The sequence below is a fragment of the Lepidothrix coronata genome, unplaced genomic scaffold (assembly GCF_001604755.1).
Source record: "Lepidothrix coronata isolate B3197 unplaced genomic scaffold, Lepidothrix_coronata-1.0 Scaffold164, whole genome shotgun sequence".
In the NCBI taxonomy this organism is placed as follows: domain Eukaryota; kingdom Metazoa; phylum Chordata; class Aves; order Passeriformes; family Pipridae; genus Lepidothrix; species Lepidothrix coronata.
In genome coordinates, this window is record NW_016690344.1 from 30,873 (window position 1) to 47,249 (window position 16,377).

Genomic DNA, 16,377 nt, shown 5'->3' on the forward strand with positions numbered 1-16,377 from the left:
ATCGCCCGGAAAAAGCCTTTCGCGCATGCTCGGTTTGGCCCGTAGGGGCCCTCCCCCCGCGCGTGCGCTGCTCCAGGCCCCTCCCCCTCGCCGGCACGCACCACCCCCTTTCTCCCTTAAGGCGGTTCCCAGCAGTGCCGGGGGGCCGTGCCCGGCGCGGGAGGGCCGTTTACACGGAGCCACCTTAAGTGCCCGCCGTAGCGCGCGCCCCGGAAGCGGAAACAAGCGCGGCCCGCGAGGTGAGGGCCACTGCTGACGTTTCCCTGCCGGCGGCGGCCGCAGCTCCGCGCGGCTCCAGCGGCGACAGCAGCGTCTCGCGGGGCGGCCTCGCCCCGGCGGCAGCGCCGGGCGGGCCGGGCCGGGCCGGGCTGGGCTGGGCTGGGCGCGGCTCTGCCCGCGTGCCCCGCTCCGCGCGCACGGTGAGTGCTCGCAGCTGTCGCGTCGGCGGGGACGGAAGGTGGGCACCGGGCCCTCCTGGCCCCGGGACTGGACGGGGGCAGCACGGGCCGCTCAGGGCCCTCGGTCCGCCAGAGCTCAGTGGGAGCAGTTCTGGGTCTCCCGGACCAGTCCCCGCTGTCCGAGTCACTGGGACGGGGCTCGCCCGGGCGGGGCCTGGTCGCTGTTTGTGGTCAGCCCGGGTGCCCGCGGAGAAGGCAGCGGTCGGGCAGGTATCCAAGACTGTTCCTTCGCTTTTCCCTCCTTTCCCTTGAAAACTAGGGCGTTGGGCTATAAGCGAGACAGCCGGTCCCCGCTGCCGTCCCGGGGGCGCCTTCCCGTCCGTTGCCGGGTAACTTGAAGGTGGAAACTCGTAGGCTAAGGTTGAGTGACGCTGCAGCAGCTCCAGCCATTCGCACCTGTGAAACAGCTGCTGCTCCGTTACAGTATTTGACTTGAGATTGATCTGATCCATGTAAGTGTACATTTAGTGTAACTTTATTATACAGACTCTAAGTAAATGTCCCTTTTGCTTGCTATCTTTTAAACAGCTGTTTAAACAGCTCTTGCATTTTAGAGTTTTTCACTTTTTAAAATCCTTTACATAAAAGAGTACTGCTAGATTAGCTAGGCAGATTTGTATAGGTTTATGCTGGGGGGCTGAGCAGCGGTAGGCAGTCTGTCCCTTCAGAGTTGCTTCATTGCTGATTTTCTTAGACCCAATAAACCCCCCGCTATTTCTGCTGCCTCTTGGTTCCTGAAATGCCTGTTCCCGGCAGAAGCACAGAGTCCTGGCACTCCATGGAGCAGAAGGATGTCCTGGGAGCTCACTGTGGAGGTGCCCAGGTGGCTCAGACTGTGCAGAGCTGAGCTCAGCAGAGACCTGCTCGCTGCAGCCTGACAAGTCTCTTAGGGGGCCCTGCCGGGTTTAACCCTGCTCAGGGTGTTTGTGGGATGCTGCATTAAAGCTCAGCTCTTCAGAACTACGGATGCTCAGCATATCCATATTCTGCAGTGCAGTCACTGCTAATGCCCTCCTGGCTGCCTGCCCACCCAAGCAGTTGTCGGGAGTGTGGCTCTCGACTGGGATGGACTGTGTGTGACAAGCTCTGTTAATTTCTGTACTTGGCACTCCTTAGTAATTCTGATGGCTTATGATTTCTTAATGTGCTAGCGAGAGCAGTTGATATGAAAATACTTAAACTCATCTCTTTAGCAAAGTATTTGTGTTATTCCTATTGTAAAGCTGTTGGAAGAAGCTTTTGGAATTCTGCAGAGGAAACATTTGTATCTTAGGACATAATTAACTTTCTGTATTTAGAGACCCATAGAACTCTGGAAACTAATTTTAAATACTGAGCAGTCACATGGCTTCTGTATGTTGGTCATCCTATCAAATTTCTTAGCTGTTATATCCAAGTATTGTAGTTAAGTTTTGTCTGTGGATGCAGTTTTAGCAGCTCAAAGCTTACGGAGTTGCAATGCTATTTCTAAGGGGTTTTATTTTTGCATTATTATGATTTTCATAGGAAATGAACTTGAAAAACGTTTTGAACATCTGATTTGCTGAGACCCTTTGGTAGATCATATTGATGATAATGGTTTTTTAGAATTATGGTGCAATAATGTGACTTGTATGCCTTGTAAAACTCCCAAGGTTTCCTTCCTTACCACTTCAGATAACATGAAGTCCTCTTTCAGCACTGTAAGAAGGTGGACATCCATACCTGTTAATGTACTGATACTCTATGGGTAGAGGTCCTTAGGAAGCATAGACTAATTTTTTTAATGAATATCGAGATGGCATGGTAATGGATATCACTTTGGAATTGCTTGTACATACAATGTACATTAAATTTAAAATGTGTAAATGCATTTATTTGCATCATTTGCTGTACCCAGGTCCTGTATTTACAGTGGATTTATTTATCCTACATCTGTTGAAGCTCCTGAAGACTTTGTTCTGCAGTGTGACCTCAGTATTGGGGGGGGGGGAGAGGGTTAGGCTGGCAGTTGGTTTTAGGGTTTTGTTGTTGGTTTAACCTGCCAGCTTTGTAACAATAGTCACTCTCAATTAGACAAAACAATCAGGAGACTGGCTTACATGGGTGACTTGTTTCAGCTCTTTTGGAATATATCTGGAGGATTATATAGGAGGTGGAGTGGTTTAACATGTTGAACTGAATATTCATACCCTTCAGAAATTAACTTTTTATGGCTTCTTAACTGTAAGTTGTGGTACACTTATATGTGAGATTTGTGTCTGTAGTGAACAAAACCAATCTGTTTTTCCAATAAATCCATTAAAAACTACAATGCGAATTTTGCTTATTAAAATGCAAGCATGTTTGTAGGGTTAGTAAAATGGGAAATTCAGTTTGATTTATTGGAAGCTAGATAAAATGCAACCAGTAAATAATGTTCAATTTTGCTAGCAAAATATCCTGCTTCTGGTCATACTGGCTTTGCAGGATGCAGAGTTTCTAAGCTATCCTGCTTGATTTTATTCTGTCATGTAGCATATTGCTGACAAGAAGATAAAAAGCAGGAAGTGTTCTTTCTGGAAGTCTGTCTGAACTGTTTTTTCCTGGTGAATACAATGCAGTTATTCTACAGGGTGAAGTGCTTTCCAATTGAAGTGTGGTATCTCTGTTTTTAAGTAGGCCATCAGGATAACCTAAAATTAGCTTCAGGCCAGTGTTTCCTAAAAATAACTAAAAAGTAAAACTTATGCACTTTCTGGATTGCAAAGCAGGATTCTTTACCTGAAAGTTCCTGGAATAATTAATTTGTGACATGTAACTTGATTTTTTTTTAATTGTTTTCCAGATTCTTCTGAGTTGTACTTGAAGCCGCCAAAATGGTTCTCGCAGATCTTGGAAGAAAAATAACTTCAGCATTGCGCTCCCTGAGCAATGCTACCATTATCAATGAGGAGGTAACTAGTGTGCAAATGTGATGGCACTAACACTTTAAAAGTTCTGAGAAAAAGTTCTCAGAGGCTGATGAAAAGCTTGAAGTAGGCTGATGTTATCTGGAGGCTCTTTTCTTCCTTCAAGTAAAATTTCTACTGGAAGTTTTAACCCCCTGAGAATACTGCCAGAACTGAAAACTAGATTTATACATGGATAATCACCTCAGAGATAGTGGGTTCTGTGGTCAAAGGGTCCTTGAGTGTGGTGGCTGTACTTAGGGAGATTAATGTTCCGTGGAGATAATGCCAGAGGAGGCACGTACCAAAGGTTGGGCGGAAGGTAGGCACCTGCTCTGATGTATGGCTGTATGTGCAGCCAGACTATGCAGATGTGAACTAGGCTGGTAGAAGCTGAAATGTGGAAGAACAAATAGCTTTCAATGTAAGCTGTGCTGTCTGAAATGTGAGGAGTGTGTTGTTTGCTGCCTTTATATTCAAGCCAGTGTGTGATTCTGGACGTTTGTTGCAGTTGGTATAGTCTGTATGTTTTGTAATTAAGAGTTTGAAATTATAGCTAGGTGTATTTTGTTATAGGACTGAAAAGCAAGATGGCAAACTAACTAATGTGATGGTTTAAATGTGCCTCTGACAATTTAAATAAATTGTCAGAAACTGTTTTCAGATGGACAAACAGGTGGCTTTAAGTAACTAAAAAGTAGGCTTATTGAGAGCTGTAGGGTTGGAACTTGTGCATAGAGGAAGGATTTTACCATATTGGCAGCTGGGAGACAACAAATCCTTAACTGAATCAAATACAGCCCAGTATGTAGCAGTAGAAACTTTTATCCTCCAAGAGCTCAAGATGTGCAAATGAGGCCATTTATGCAGGTGTTACTTTCAAAAAAAATCTTTCTGTTCAAGACTTTTCACTTTGAAAAATCTTACAACTAATAAACTGGGTTTCTAACCAAGGCACCTGCTTGCCTAGAAGAAATACAACCAGAGCAGCAGTCCAGTTTCTGAAAATGCAGATAGCAGGGTGTCCATCTTGCAGTTTAGGAATACTTGTATATACAGAGCTGGTGGTGTGATATGAGATTTTTTGGTGTACTCTCTGAGTACCCATAGGGAAGTTTAGAAAGTCTTGCTACCATATAAGTGGCTGTTGGCCTTAAAGCAATAAGAAGTGTTCTGTTGTTACTATGTTATATAGTGTGCAGTTGTTACAATTGAGAATCCTTCTCTTCCATTATTACCTTTCACATTTAAATTTTATTTATGTAGGAACAAATGCACAGACTTGTTTTGTGGTGGTCAATCCTGTGTATTGTAAAACAATTTTTTTTTAATATTCCAAAGGTTTTAAATGCTATGTTAAAAGAAGTATGTACAGCATTACTGGAAGCTGATGTTAATATCAAACTTGTGAAGCAACTTAGAGAAAATGTCAAGTAAGTGAAATAATCAGAATTTATATAAGTCTTGATGTTTGTAAAAGTTGTAATTTGAGGTTACAGAAGAATTTATAACTTTATATTTTTTTAGACACATCCACTTTACCTTTAACAGGAAAATGAAGTTTGCACTAAACATTTAGCCAGTTTCATTAAAAGAATTTTCATCAAGTTTAGCCATTTACTGCTGTTACAGGCTTTTTCCAAAAAACTGTTGCTCTCATCAGCTGAGTTGTCTGATAAACAAGTTCTTCATTACTTCCTAGACACTTCATCTTCACATGTTCTGTGCTGCCTATAAATAGATCTGTGTATGTGACTAGTACTGTTACCTTGCCTGTTTTCAGATGTGTAATTCAAGTAAATGCAAGTCTGAAAGATGCAAGTATTTTAGAAACTTGTTTTTATCCTCTGTACAGAAGTGTCTCCAATGCATGTCCCTTAAGTACATCTTATCTGTTTGTTTATTACTAGGTTTAAGCAATGCTTTAAGTTATGCTAGTGTTTCATGGTTTTCTTTAATTCAGGTCTGCAATTGATCTTGAAGAAATGGCATCTGGCCTTAACAAAAGGAAAATGATTCAGCATGCAGTCTTTAAGGAGCTTGTTAAGGTAGGACTTCAAAATTCTGCATTGTGTTACTTTTCTTGTACAGCCCGGGCTATGGAAGCAGTCCAGTAGCAAGCCAAGCTTTTAGGTGGTTATGTGGTACCTGCAGTTATGCTTTCTGTTGAAAGGCTTCTTCCTATTGCAAACAGTAGTATTCTAATTGAAACTACTTTCTGGACATTTCTCAAGCTACTTCAGTTTAAGCTTTAAGTTCACCTGTTCTTAGTCTTCAATTGAAATGTGAAGACAAAGGAAGAATAAAGTACTGCTAGCTTCTGGGCTGTCTTTGGTTGTCCTAGAACACACCTTTGCTACCCTAATGAAGATTTGTTCAGACTACTTATAAGCCTTTGAAAAAGTGTTAAGTGACAACCTAGCAGTTCATGGCAACATTTCTCATTAATTTACCTACTTGGTCAAATCAGCACCTGAGTATCTGTTTTCTACCCTCCTTCCAGTTAGCAGTGTAATCTTTTGTTCTGTTAGTCTGTGCCCAGCCATAGCTCTCAGGAATGTATGTACCTTCTACTCATTTCAGAAGTGAGGCAGCAATCCTAAAAAGCCTTCTGCGCTGTGGGATTCTCACCTGAAGAAGCTCATCCTGAGCAGTGACGGTGGGGTGGAGATCCTGTTTGTGTGTTGGTTGTTACACTTTTGCCACCTACACAGGCCACCCTGACTGTAGGGCTTGGTGGTAGAAAAAAAATTAACAGTTACTCTTGCAGAATTATTATGCATAACAATAGATATCTTCCGTGGGCTGTTGCTGTTCACTGTAAATCAGCAAGAACCTGAGCAGAATTAAGACTAAATATGCAAAAATTGTTTTGCTCCATTGAATATGAAACCAGGCACCTAGCATGATACCAACTCTCTGTGCTTTCGACATTTGGTTTTGCTACATATGTTAAACTTTGTTCTTTAGCTTGTAGATCCTGGAGTCAAAGCATGGACACCTACCAAAGGAAAACAGAATATTATAATGTTTGTTGGTTTGCAAGGAAGCGGTAAAACAACAACTTGTTCAAAGGTAATGTGCAGTGAATCTCTTTGCATGGGTTTTGGGTTTTTTGTTTATTTGTTTTGGTTTTGTTTTGTGTTTGGTTGGTTGGTTGGTTGGGTTTTTACCTTGGGGAAGTTGGTGGTCATTGGACTCCTTAGGTAGGGTTTGCTTGTGATCTATATTATTTCTATTAGTAGCAAAATGCTAACTCACTAAAAGGTAGAGATATTTTTGCAGAAGGGTTCCTGAGATGAGAGGAATGGACAAAGAAATATTCTTTTGGGACAAATAGCTTGAAGGACTTCTTTCAAAAATTTTTGAACTAAACCCTTGATGAAACAATACTGTGTATGGATAAGAAAGATTCTTTCTATTTTTCCTCATTTAGTTGCCATCTGGAGTTAAACAGTGACACTATAATTCGCTTTCTAGGTCAAAGACTAGTACTATGAATGGAACCTATCTCACTCCATTAACTATTTAGGCAAGCCACTGGAATTTGACTTTTGTATTAGATACCTCAGTTAAGTATCAGTGTGTGGTGTGAAACTTCTTCCAGCCCCAGATTCATTGAGGAAATTTACATTTGTATTTTTTTAAGGCTAAAAAAGAATGTTATGAATCAACACATCATAGGTAGGAGTGGAAGGGACCACAGTGGGTCATCCGGTTCAATCTCCCTGCTCAGGGAGATCATCTTAAAGCACATAGCACAGCACTGTGTGCAGACGGTTCTTGAATATCTCAAGTGATGGAGACTCCACAACCTCTTTGGGCAATCTGTTCCTGTGCTCAGTCACCCATACAGTAAAGAAGTTATTCCTCATATTCAGGTGGAACTTCCTGTACAACAGTTTCTAGCAGGTTGCCTCTTGTCCTATTGCTTGGCACCACTGGGAGGAGCCTGGCTCCATCCTCTTGACACCCTCCCTGCAGGTACTTACAGTCATTGATGAGGTCCCCTCTCAGTTGTCTCTTCTTGAGGCTGAACAGGCCCAACTCCCTCAGGCTTTCCTTGGAAGACAGACAATCCAGTCCCTTAATCATGTTCATGGCCCTCTACTGAACCAGGAGCTCCATGTCTCTCACAATGAGGAGCCCAGAACTGGATACAGCATTCCAGATGTGGCCTCACCAGGGCTGAGTAGAGGGGCATGATCACCTCCCTCGACCTGCTGGCAATGCTCTTCCTGCTGCACCCCAGGATATCATTGGCCTTCTTGGACACACTGCTGGGCACACATGGCACACTGCTGGCTCATAGACAGCTTGTTGTCCTTTTGTTATCCTCTTGTTACCCTTAATATTCTTGGCCAGATTTAATTCCAGATGAACCTTGGCCTTCCTTGTCTCATTTCTACTTACTCTGGCAGCTTCTATATTCAATCCAACTGGCCTGACCCCACTTCCTTCTCCTATGTAGTTCCCACTTATGCTTGAGTAATGACAGTTCTTTGTTCATCCATGCAGCTCTCTTGCCCCCTTTGCCTGATTTCTTGCTCATCGGGATGCATCCTTCTTCAGCGTGGAGGAAGTGATCCTTTAATATCAACCAAATCTCTTGGACCCCTCTTCCCTGCAGGGCCCATTCCCATGGGATTCTTCCAAGAAGATCCCTGAAGAGGTGAAAATAACCTTTCTTGAAGTCCATGGTTGTAATCTTACTCGCTGCCCTGCTTCCTCCTTGCCCAATACTGAACTCCACAATCTCACTGTCTCTACAGCCAAGGCTGCCCCCAACCTTCACATCTCCAACACCTGTTCGTTGGTGTAAGGTTGAGCAGCACACCATTCCTTGTGGGATCCTCCACTACTTGTGACAGGATGTTGTCATCCATGCTTTCCAGGAACCTTCTGGACTCTGTTTCACTGTGCTGCTGCTCCAGCAGATGTCAGGGTAGTTAAAGTCCCCCCCAAGTGCCTGTGACTCCAAGGCTGCTTCAGGCTGTCTGTAGAAGGCCTCATCCACTTGTACCTTGTGATCAGGCAGCCTGTAGCAAACATCCACAACAACATCATCCTTACTGGTCTGCCCTTTTATCCTAAACCATAAGCTCTCAACTTGCTCATCATCCACCCCAAGACAGAGCTCAGTACATTCCAAACTGGAAGGAAAAATTATTCTGTGGAAAAAAGATGCATCTTCCTTGCTTTTTTTGTCATCTACTTTTGAGGTTCACATGCAGGCTATGCTGAATATATGAATTCCTCCGATTTCAGAAGACTTTCCTAGTGCTTCTGTAGGTGAACTTTATTTTGGAAGTTTGTCTTTGGTCAGTCAAGTGTTTTGTGAACGTACATTGTACCAATGAAGCTGAGTGTTACAAGAAAGTTAAGGATTCTATTCATCACTCTAAAATATGTCCTTGCAAATGGAAATATCTTTGTTCCTCTGGAAGTACAGAAACCACGAGCTGTGCTAGTTGTAACCAGTATGGTACTTGATATTGAAGATTTACTGTTTTGGGTAGTTCCTAAATGCTAGTCCAATTTGCAGTATTAACAGCAGAATTCAAGAGTCTGTAAAATGGGAACTTGAGTTATTTGTAGTCATTCCTAACTCAGAAACTGAAATTAGAAGCAGAGTCAAGCTGCTGTTTTCATCTTGCCATTAATAATTATTTATAACATACTTTTCTAAATAATGGCCATGCTAACATTTGATACTTGTAGTCAGTGGCCTCAGTTATAGGAAGGCTGGCTTGCCTTTGTGTCTTCTGTGTGTGTACTTCAATGACTCACAAGCTGTTACACAGTGTCATGTCAGTGGACCTTTGGTGTAACTGCTTGTTTTGGATTTCTTTTCACAGTTAGCATACTTTTATCAGAGGAAAGGCTGGAAGACCTGTTTGATATGTGCAGACACGTACAGAGCAGGTAATACAGACTTTAATGATGTGGTTCTCTATCTGTAATATTTAGAGATTTTCTTAAGTAGTCCCTTGACTATACCTGTCTTACAGGTGCTTTTGACCAGTTAAAGCAGAATGCCACAAAAGCAAGAATTCCCTTTTATGGGAGGTAAGCATCTTTCAGAATCAGTTTGGAGGACAATTTAACTCCAATGATGTATTGTTCCTTATTGAAGGTCTTGCACTAAGCCCCATCCAGTGTTGCCTAATAAATTAGGTTTTAGTAATATATTCTATTTTCTCTAATCATATGAAAATTCTGCCTAATTCTGTATACTGCCAGGATTAGCAGGTAGGGATAGTGTAAGAAGAGATCAGGCATCCAGGAATAATTTGCTACTTTGTGTATAGCAGTTCATAGACTTCTACCAGACATATTCACATTTTCAGGAATTATCTTACAGATGAAAGGATATTATTTTTTGATGCTTAATTTTTTTTGTCAAGTAGAAGCAGAGGTGGACTAAAATAGCTTTTATAAAGCAGTAAATAACTTTCCTCTAAGCTTCACTGGAGGTGTACTGTCTAGGTGCTCAGTTAAATTGTATTTCAGGAAAGGGGTAGTAGAACTTAGTGCAGCTTCCAGCAGGTGAGACAGACAGTCCTTTGCACTTCAGTTCACTATGTAGTAGGGGTAAATGGCTTAGGAAGGCATATTTTTAAACAACTTTTGCTTGACATAAGAGAAATTTCTTCTTGAAATCCAGATACATTTATAGTTAACAAGTTTATAGTCAGGTGATGAAATTTTAAATTAGTTTCTTTGGGGATAAAAAATTGCACATATAACTACTAGATATTTCTCTTTTTGATCAGTTACACAGAAATGGATCCTGTAATTATTGCCTCAGAAGGTGTTGAGAAATTTAAGAATGAAAACTTTGAAATAATCATTGTTGATACAAGCGGACGTCACAAACAAGAAGACTCGTTGTTTGAGGAGATGTTACAAGTTGCTAATGCCATAGTGAGTAGTTTTGAGAAATATAGTAACTTCTGTCATAGTCATTTGACTGCAATTGATGTATCTTTATGTCCTAATGTTCTGTGTAGATTTTGCTTTAATTACTAGATTATATTAGAAATTACAAACAGGTATGAATGAGCAAAGGTTGAATGACGAGTACTTGATAATTTTTTTAGTTTGAATTCTTCTATCTGTAATTCAAGGACACTTGCATATAACTAGACTGCCATTCTTGCTTTAACTTTTCAGTTTCTTTGCGTGGAAAAACCAGATGACAGAACCAGTCTGATCTGGTTTCCTGTAACTATGAATACAAAACTTTCTGTGATTGTCACAAATAATTGTCTTAAAACAGAGATGACTGGATAACTTTCAACAGTTTTGATATGTAAATGAAGCTGGTGTTTCTTGTATGGGTTTAAAAAGTCTGGCTACTTTTTTGATTCTGTGGTCTTGCATGACAGTATGACACTTCCCACAGAATTCCTGCTAATGGCTAACTTGTTTTCAGAGGAATGATGTCTTAAATCTCTTAATGTAAAACTGAATGGACAATTTGAGCCATTAATTGCTTGTAGATACTAATTAGCTCATTGGCTCAAGATAATGGCTAAAATCACTTGAAACACAACTAATAAGCACAAACCTATTAAATTGTAATGTTCTGTCAGTTTTTCAAATGGTCCTTAGATAATATTGTTCATAAAATGTCCTGTTTTAAACTGCACAGCCCTTACATACTGTTACTGCAGCAAGTTCTGCTACTGAATGCATGAACATAATGCATGAACACTTTTCACTAAAGCAGGAAATTATTATTTTGTGTATCTCATTTCTCCTAGCAACCAGATAACATTGTCTATGTGATGGATGCTTCCATCGGCCAAGCTTGTGAAGCTCAAGCTAAGGCTTTCAAAGATAAAGTAGATGTAGCTTCTGTTATTGTGACGAAGCTCGATGGACACGCAAAAGGAGGTGGAGCTCTTAGTGCGTAAGTATTGTGGTATAACAGTGACCAACATCTGGCTGTGCACAGCCAGCCATGCAAATGCCTTATTGTCTCACAGAAACCTGTTCTGTGAAAGTCACTGTCACATTGCACAGAATCTGAGATTTAAGTCAGTAACACTTAGATGCTTACCCTTCTTCTGATTGATAGGATCACCAGTTGATATTTAACATCAGAATCAGATATTATGATGTATTTTGAATATAGTAGTGCATATTGCTACATGTCAGACTTCTGTCTTCTGAAAACAGCATCAAGCAATATTCATTCCATATTTCCCAAAAAGATCCATTGGGGTTTAATAGATATAGCTTACCTGAAGAGTTTTGCTTCTTATTTAATGCCTGAGAGTTTTTTCCAAAGGGGGAAAACCTCTACCTAGTCATATCTAGTAGCCTTAAAACTGTGATGCAAATCAAACTTCTGGATTGCCAGTGTCCAGCAACTTGGTAAAAAGTTGTCTGCAGTCATACTTACCTGAATTCCATTCTCACTGGACTTGCCATGTGCTGTATCTTGGCAGATTATTGACTAGACTATGCTACATTTTATCTTCAGCCTTGTATGATTGTTCCAGCTGCGTTTCAATGACACAGCTTGTACTGAGCTGACATGTGTCAAAACAGTCAATGTTAACTGACATTGACTTACTGCATCACTGTCTGACTTCGATATGAAGTGTTACAGTTCTTGAACTCCATATGTATTTTGTTTTATTTATAGCATAGTGATAGAAACCTAAAGCTTTTGGTATCTTTATTTTGCTCTTGTTTTAGTTGTCAGGCATTAAGTCGGCTGTATTTGCTCTGTACTGTCTGTGGACTGGAAGCTGAGTTTCATCTAAAAGCTAGTGCCAGTAATTGACTGGTGAAAAGGTTCTGAGTTTTCTTATGGCTAAGCTTTTTTCCTGTGTTGAAAACAAGATTGTCTGTTGTTTGAGGTACCTTGAAGAAAATGTAATCAATGCCTGTGTCATATGACCTCCCAATATTAGGATAAACTGGAGATGATGTATTTTTATTTCTTTCCTCTCAAGTTTCTTAAACTCAGCAATGAAGATAAACAACTTCTATTTCTGTTGATGATTTTTTCCAAGCAGGGTTTGTATTTTACAAAGTACTAATTAGAGAAAAATCTTTTTAACTACTGTCAGCTATACATCCAAATGCTGGATGTTTTTTTCATTAATAATAATCGAGGAGTAAGATACTTCAGAGGATGCATAGTGTTGAGGATGCCTAGCTGATTATGTTAATAGATGGTACAAAACATGGATGGTTTTTTGAGAGACCATTTCATAAAATGTATTTTACTGCAGAGTTGCTGCCACAAAGAGTCCTATTATTTTTATTGGAACTGGAGAACACATAGATGACTTTGAACCCTTTAAAACACAGCCTTTCATCAGCAAGCTGCTCGGTATGTATGTACTGTGTACAACTATACTTAAGACACTTTGAATTGGGTAATGGAAAGTCAAAGTGTAATTTTTTTAATGTTAATTTCAGAGCTGTTTTCCTTTTCCAGGTATGGGTGATATTGAAGGATTGATAGATAAAGTAAATGAGTTAAAGTTGGATGACAATGAAGCGCTCATAGAAAAGCTGAAACATGGTAAGTTATTTCCAGGGCCTGAATAGCAGATGTGTTACAGTGATGTAATTGTGACAGGTTCTCTGTGACAGAGACAACTGAGTTAATTTGTGTTAGGTGTAGACATAAAAAACTTGCTCATGTGCACAGTGAAGAATAGCTATTCTTTCTCTAGTACATGTGGCAGGCAAGTAAACTGAGTTGTGTTTTTTGAGTGATGTCTGTCAGCCTGTAACTGCAGAATAAGTAGCTTAACGGTTCAGCATGTGCCATCTTAAACTGTTTATCCATGTGAGTAGTGAAGAGGTTTGTTTATCCATTTATCTATGTGTATAGTATTTACCTTGTAAAAATGAAGAATAATTGAGAAAGGAGAGTAAAACCAAAATGCTAGTGTGACTTCTACTAACTTTTTTTTTGTTGTTGTACTTTAGGTCAATTTACGTTAAGAGACATGTATGAACAATTCCAAAACATCATGAAAATGGGACCATTCAGTCAGATCTTGGTTAGTTATCCCCAAAATCATTTTATTTTGTCAGATTTTCACTGATATTTGACCAACTTCTGTAAACTTAGAACTTTTCATTGAAACTGGTGTTATAGTCTGTGCTATATGTTTTTCAAAAGGTGAAATTTGTCTACTGCAATGTATAACCACTGAACTAAAAGTTGCTCTCTATATTTCTGGCTGCTTAATTAAAGTTAGCTTTGCCTATTCTGACACAGCTTTTGTTTTTCACTTTTGAAACAAGGGCATGATCCCTGGTTTTGGAACTGACTTCATGAGTAAAGGCAATGAACAGGAATCAATGGCAAGGCTAAAGAAATTGATGACTATAATGGACAGTATGAATGATCAAGGTAAAACAAATGTCATGGGCTATTTTTCTTTCTCCATTGTTGAACAAGCTTATTTAGAGATCTTTTTGGAAACAAAAAGACGTTGCAGCATCTACTGTGACAGAAAATGATGAGAAATAATTAAGACTCTTAGAAATGGCAAGGAGTATGCATGTCTCCAACTATCTGAATAAGTCTAAATATTTAGAGATACCTTGATGACTGACAGTTGCTGCTCTGTCTTGTGTAGGGTAGGTGGGATTTTGAAGCATTCTATTGGAAATTCATGTATTTTTATTTTTCATATTGTAATTGTTCTTAAATTATTAATGCTACACTTGCAAATTAAAAAGCTATCTTAATCTTTAAACTGGCATTACTGTCTTTTTTCCTACCCACCATCAGATTTACTTGGTGATATAGCCTGGTCTCTGGAATCCACCCATAACTCCTGCAGAAGTATGCTCTTACCCTTGCACTAAACCCATTAATATGGCTTAAGACCAAGTATGCTGAGAACATAATTTATTCAGACAATTTTTTCTATCATGGTGATTAACATATGAAGATAACAGCTTTTTTAGTATTACTTCCTAGAATGTTATGTCTCATTTATGTAAAATTCTGCATTGTCACTTCTAAAACTAGGTTTTTTGTTCTCTGGCTAAAAACTAAATTCTCAAGTAGGAGAACAGGTTTGCTACCAGCTGTAACAGTTTTTAATGTCAGTAACTCAATATATCTTTCTTTTCCACATTCTAATTGCAGAACTTGACAGTACAGATGGTGCCAAAGTTTTCAGTAAGCAGCCAGGAAGAATCCAAAGAGTAGCAAGAGGTTCAGGTGTTTCTACCAGAGATGTTCAGGAGCTTTTGACCCAATACACTAAGTTTGCACAGATGGTGAAAAAGATGGGAGGCATCAAAGGGCTTTTCAAAGGTAAGAAAAACCCAACACCACAAAACCAACCAAGCAACCAAACCAAAAGTAAACAAACCAAACCCCCCCCAAAAAAAAAAACCCAAACAAAAACTAAAATTTATTAACTTGTTGGGAACATTACTTCATGTGTGAACACAGAGGAAATGTGAAAACATTGAGTAGGAAGAGGAGAAAGTGAGTTGTAGCTCACTCATTTTCATGATGTTTGAAAACTTTATGTAACTGGTAAGGTCTGCACTGTTCTTCATGCCACTAATGTGTAACTTAGCAGGGAAAGCCACTGTATTTCTATGAATGTAGGCTTGATTACTACCACAATACTAACGCTGCAATCTGTTATATGGGGTGTAGGGACTGTTGATCCTTAAAGTAACTTTAAGTGGCTGATGTAGTAACTTTTGATAATGGACTCATGGATTTGAATTTAGAATTAGAAGGTAACATTCAGATTTATTTCTAGCCCCATATGCTAATCCTCTTTTTTTTTTTTAGGTGGTGATATGTCAAAGAATGTAAACCCATCTCAGCTGGCCAAACTGAACCAACAGATGGCAAAGATGATGGATCCAAGAGTTCTTCATCATATGGGTATGTGCTGACTTTTTATAGCTTCAAGAGAGGACAGTTATGGTGGAGCATTTGAAATAGAGAAGTGAGGAATGTCATATGGGAATATCTGCGTTATATATCAGTATTAAGTATTTCTAAAACTTTCTAACAAGAATGAGAAAGTTTAATCCAAATGCTTTGCACTTACCGGTGCTTAATCTAGCCTTTTCGTTTGGATTCAGCTCTCAAAATGAGCAATTGGAATGGTGTCTGGGAACAGTGATGGCTTGAGGAATGACTGTGGTAAAGCAAATCTGCCTAAACTTCCCTTCCAAGCTTTGCTTCAAGTAATTAAATTTGATAAGAGCAGCTTTAAATAAAGACTCCCATACCAGAACCTTACTAATTGATACTGGTCATTCCTTCAAGGTTTTTTCTTTAGTTCATAATGCACAGGTCATCATAAAACCTACTTTAAGCCTGGTGTTTTGCAGGCCTTTCTGTAATTAGTCATTCAGTTTTTTACTTTCAATAGCTGTTTAAGCCTATTTTGACAGTCTTGGGCTTCTGCATTTGTATATGACTGAAATAGTGTGTGTACTTTAATGAGGCCTCGAGCAGGAGAGCTGGGCTTCAGAGTTAACACATTATGTTCTCACTTTCTGCAGGTGGCATGGCAGGTTTGCAGTCAATGATGAGACAATTTCAACAAGGTGCTGCTGGCAATATGAAAGGCATGATGGGATTCAATAATATGTAAAGAAGCCTTAATACAAATGGACTTGGTTGACTCATCATTGCAACTTCAGTGAAAGAATTTGCTTTCTTCCTTTTTACAGTGATGAGGGAGTGGTCTTTTGAAATCTTATCCAGGCTTCTCAGTTTCTACATCTAATTTCTGGAAACTATTTTTGCTTAAATTAGTTCCTCTCCACTAATAACTGATGGCACAAAGAGTAATTCAATTTAATGAAATAAGATCATGATGTAAAATTTTAATATTCAGAGACACTTTTTAATTGTTTACATCAAATGGCAGCCATTATATTTGTAAACAACCCTGATCTTTGGTTATAGTAACATAAAATGTCACAAATATACTGTAAAATAAAATGTAAGTGGTTACAAACAAGGGAATGGCCCATTT

General features: G+C 39.7%; 1 protein-coding gene across 2 annotated transcripts; it reads left to right on the top strand.

The window, feature by feature from the left end:
* The first annotated feature begins 351 nt into the window (after positions 1-351).
* Positions 352-16,362, top strand: SRP54 (signal recognition particle 54). Of its 2 annotated transcripts, none has more exons than XM_017829390.1 (16): positions 352-419; positions 3,265-3,373; positions 4,709-4,800; positions 5,331-5,415; positions 6,338-6,442; positions 9,226-9,292; positions 9,379-9,436; positions 10,144-10,294; positions 11,137-11,285; positions 12,622-12,722; positions 12,831-12,917; positions 13,331-13,404; positions 13,652-13,760; positions 14,508-14,678; positions 15,174-15,269; positions 15,899-16,362. In XM_017829390.1, the coding sequence occupies exons 2-16, from the start codon at positions 3,296-3,298 to the stop codon at positions 15,988-15,990; spliced, it is 1,515 nt and encodes a 504-aa protein (XP_017684879.1). In that variant the 5' UTR covers positions 352-419; positions 3,265-3,295; the 3' UTR covers positions 15,991-16,362. The 2 variants fall into 2 exon arrangements, with proteins under 2 accessions (XP_017684879.1, XP_017684880.1); XM_017829391.1 differs by lacking the exon at positions 352-419 and adding an exon at positions 647-910.
* Positions 16,363-16,377: the final 15 nt, after the last annotated feature.

What these genes read in the sequence shown, in the direction of transcription:
- SRP54 (XM_017829390.1), top strand. Translation starts at nt 3,296, where the DNA reads ATGGTTCTCGCAGATCTTGGAAGAAAAATAACTTCAGCATTGCGCTCC. An exon ending in TCTTTAAGGAGCTTGTTAAG is followed by an intron (nt 5,416 to 6,337) that starts GTAGGACTTCAA and finishes TTTGTTCTTTAG; the next exon opens with CTTGTAGATCCTGGAGTCAA. An exon ending in TGCAGACACGTACAGAGCAG is followed by an intron (nt 9,293 to 9,378) that starts GTAATACAGACT and finishes CCTGTCTTACAG; the next exon opens with GTGCTTTTGACCAGTTAAAG.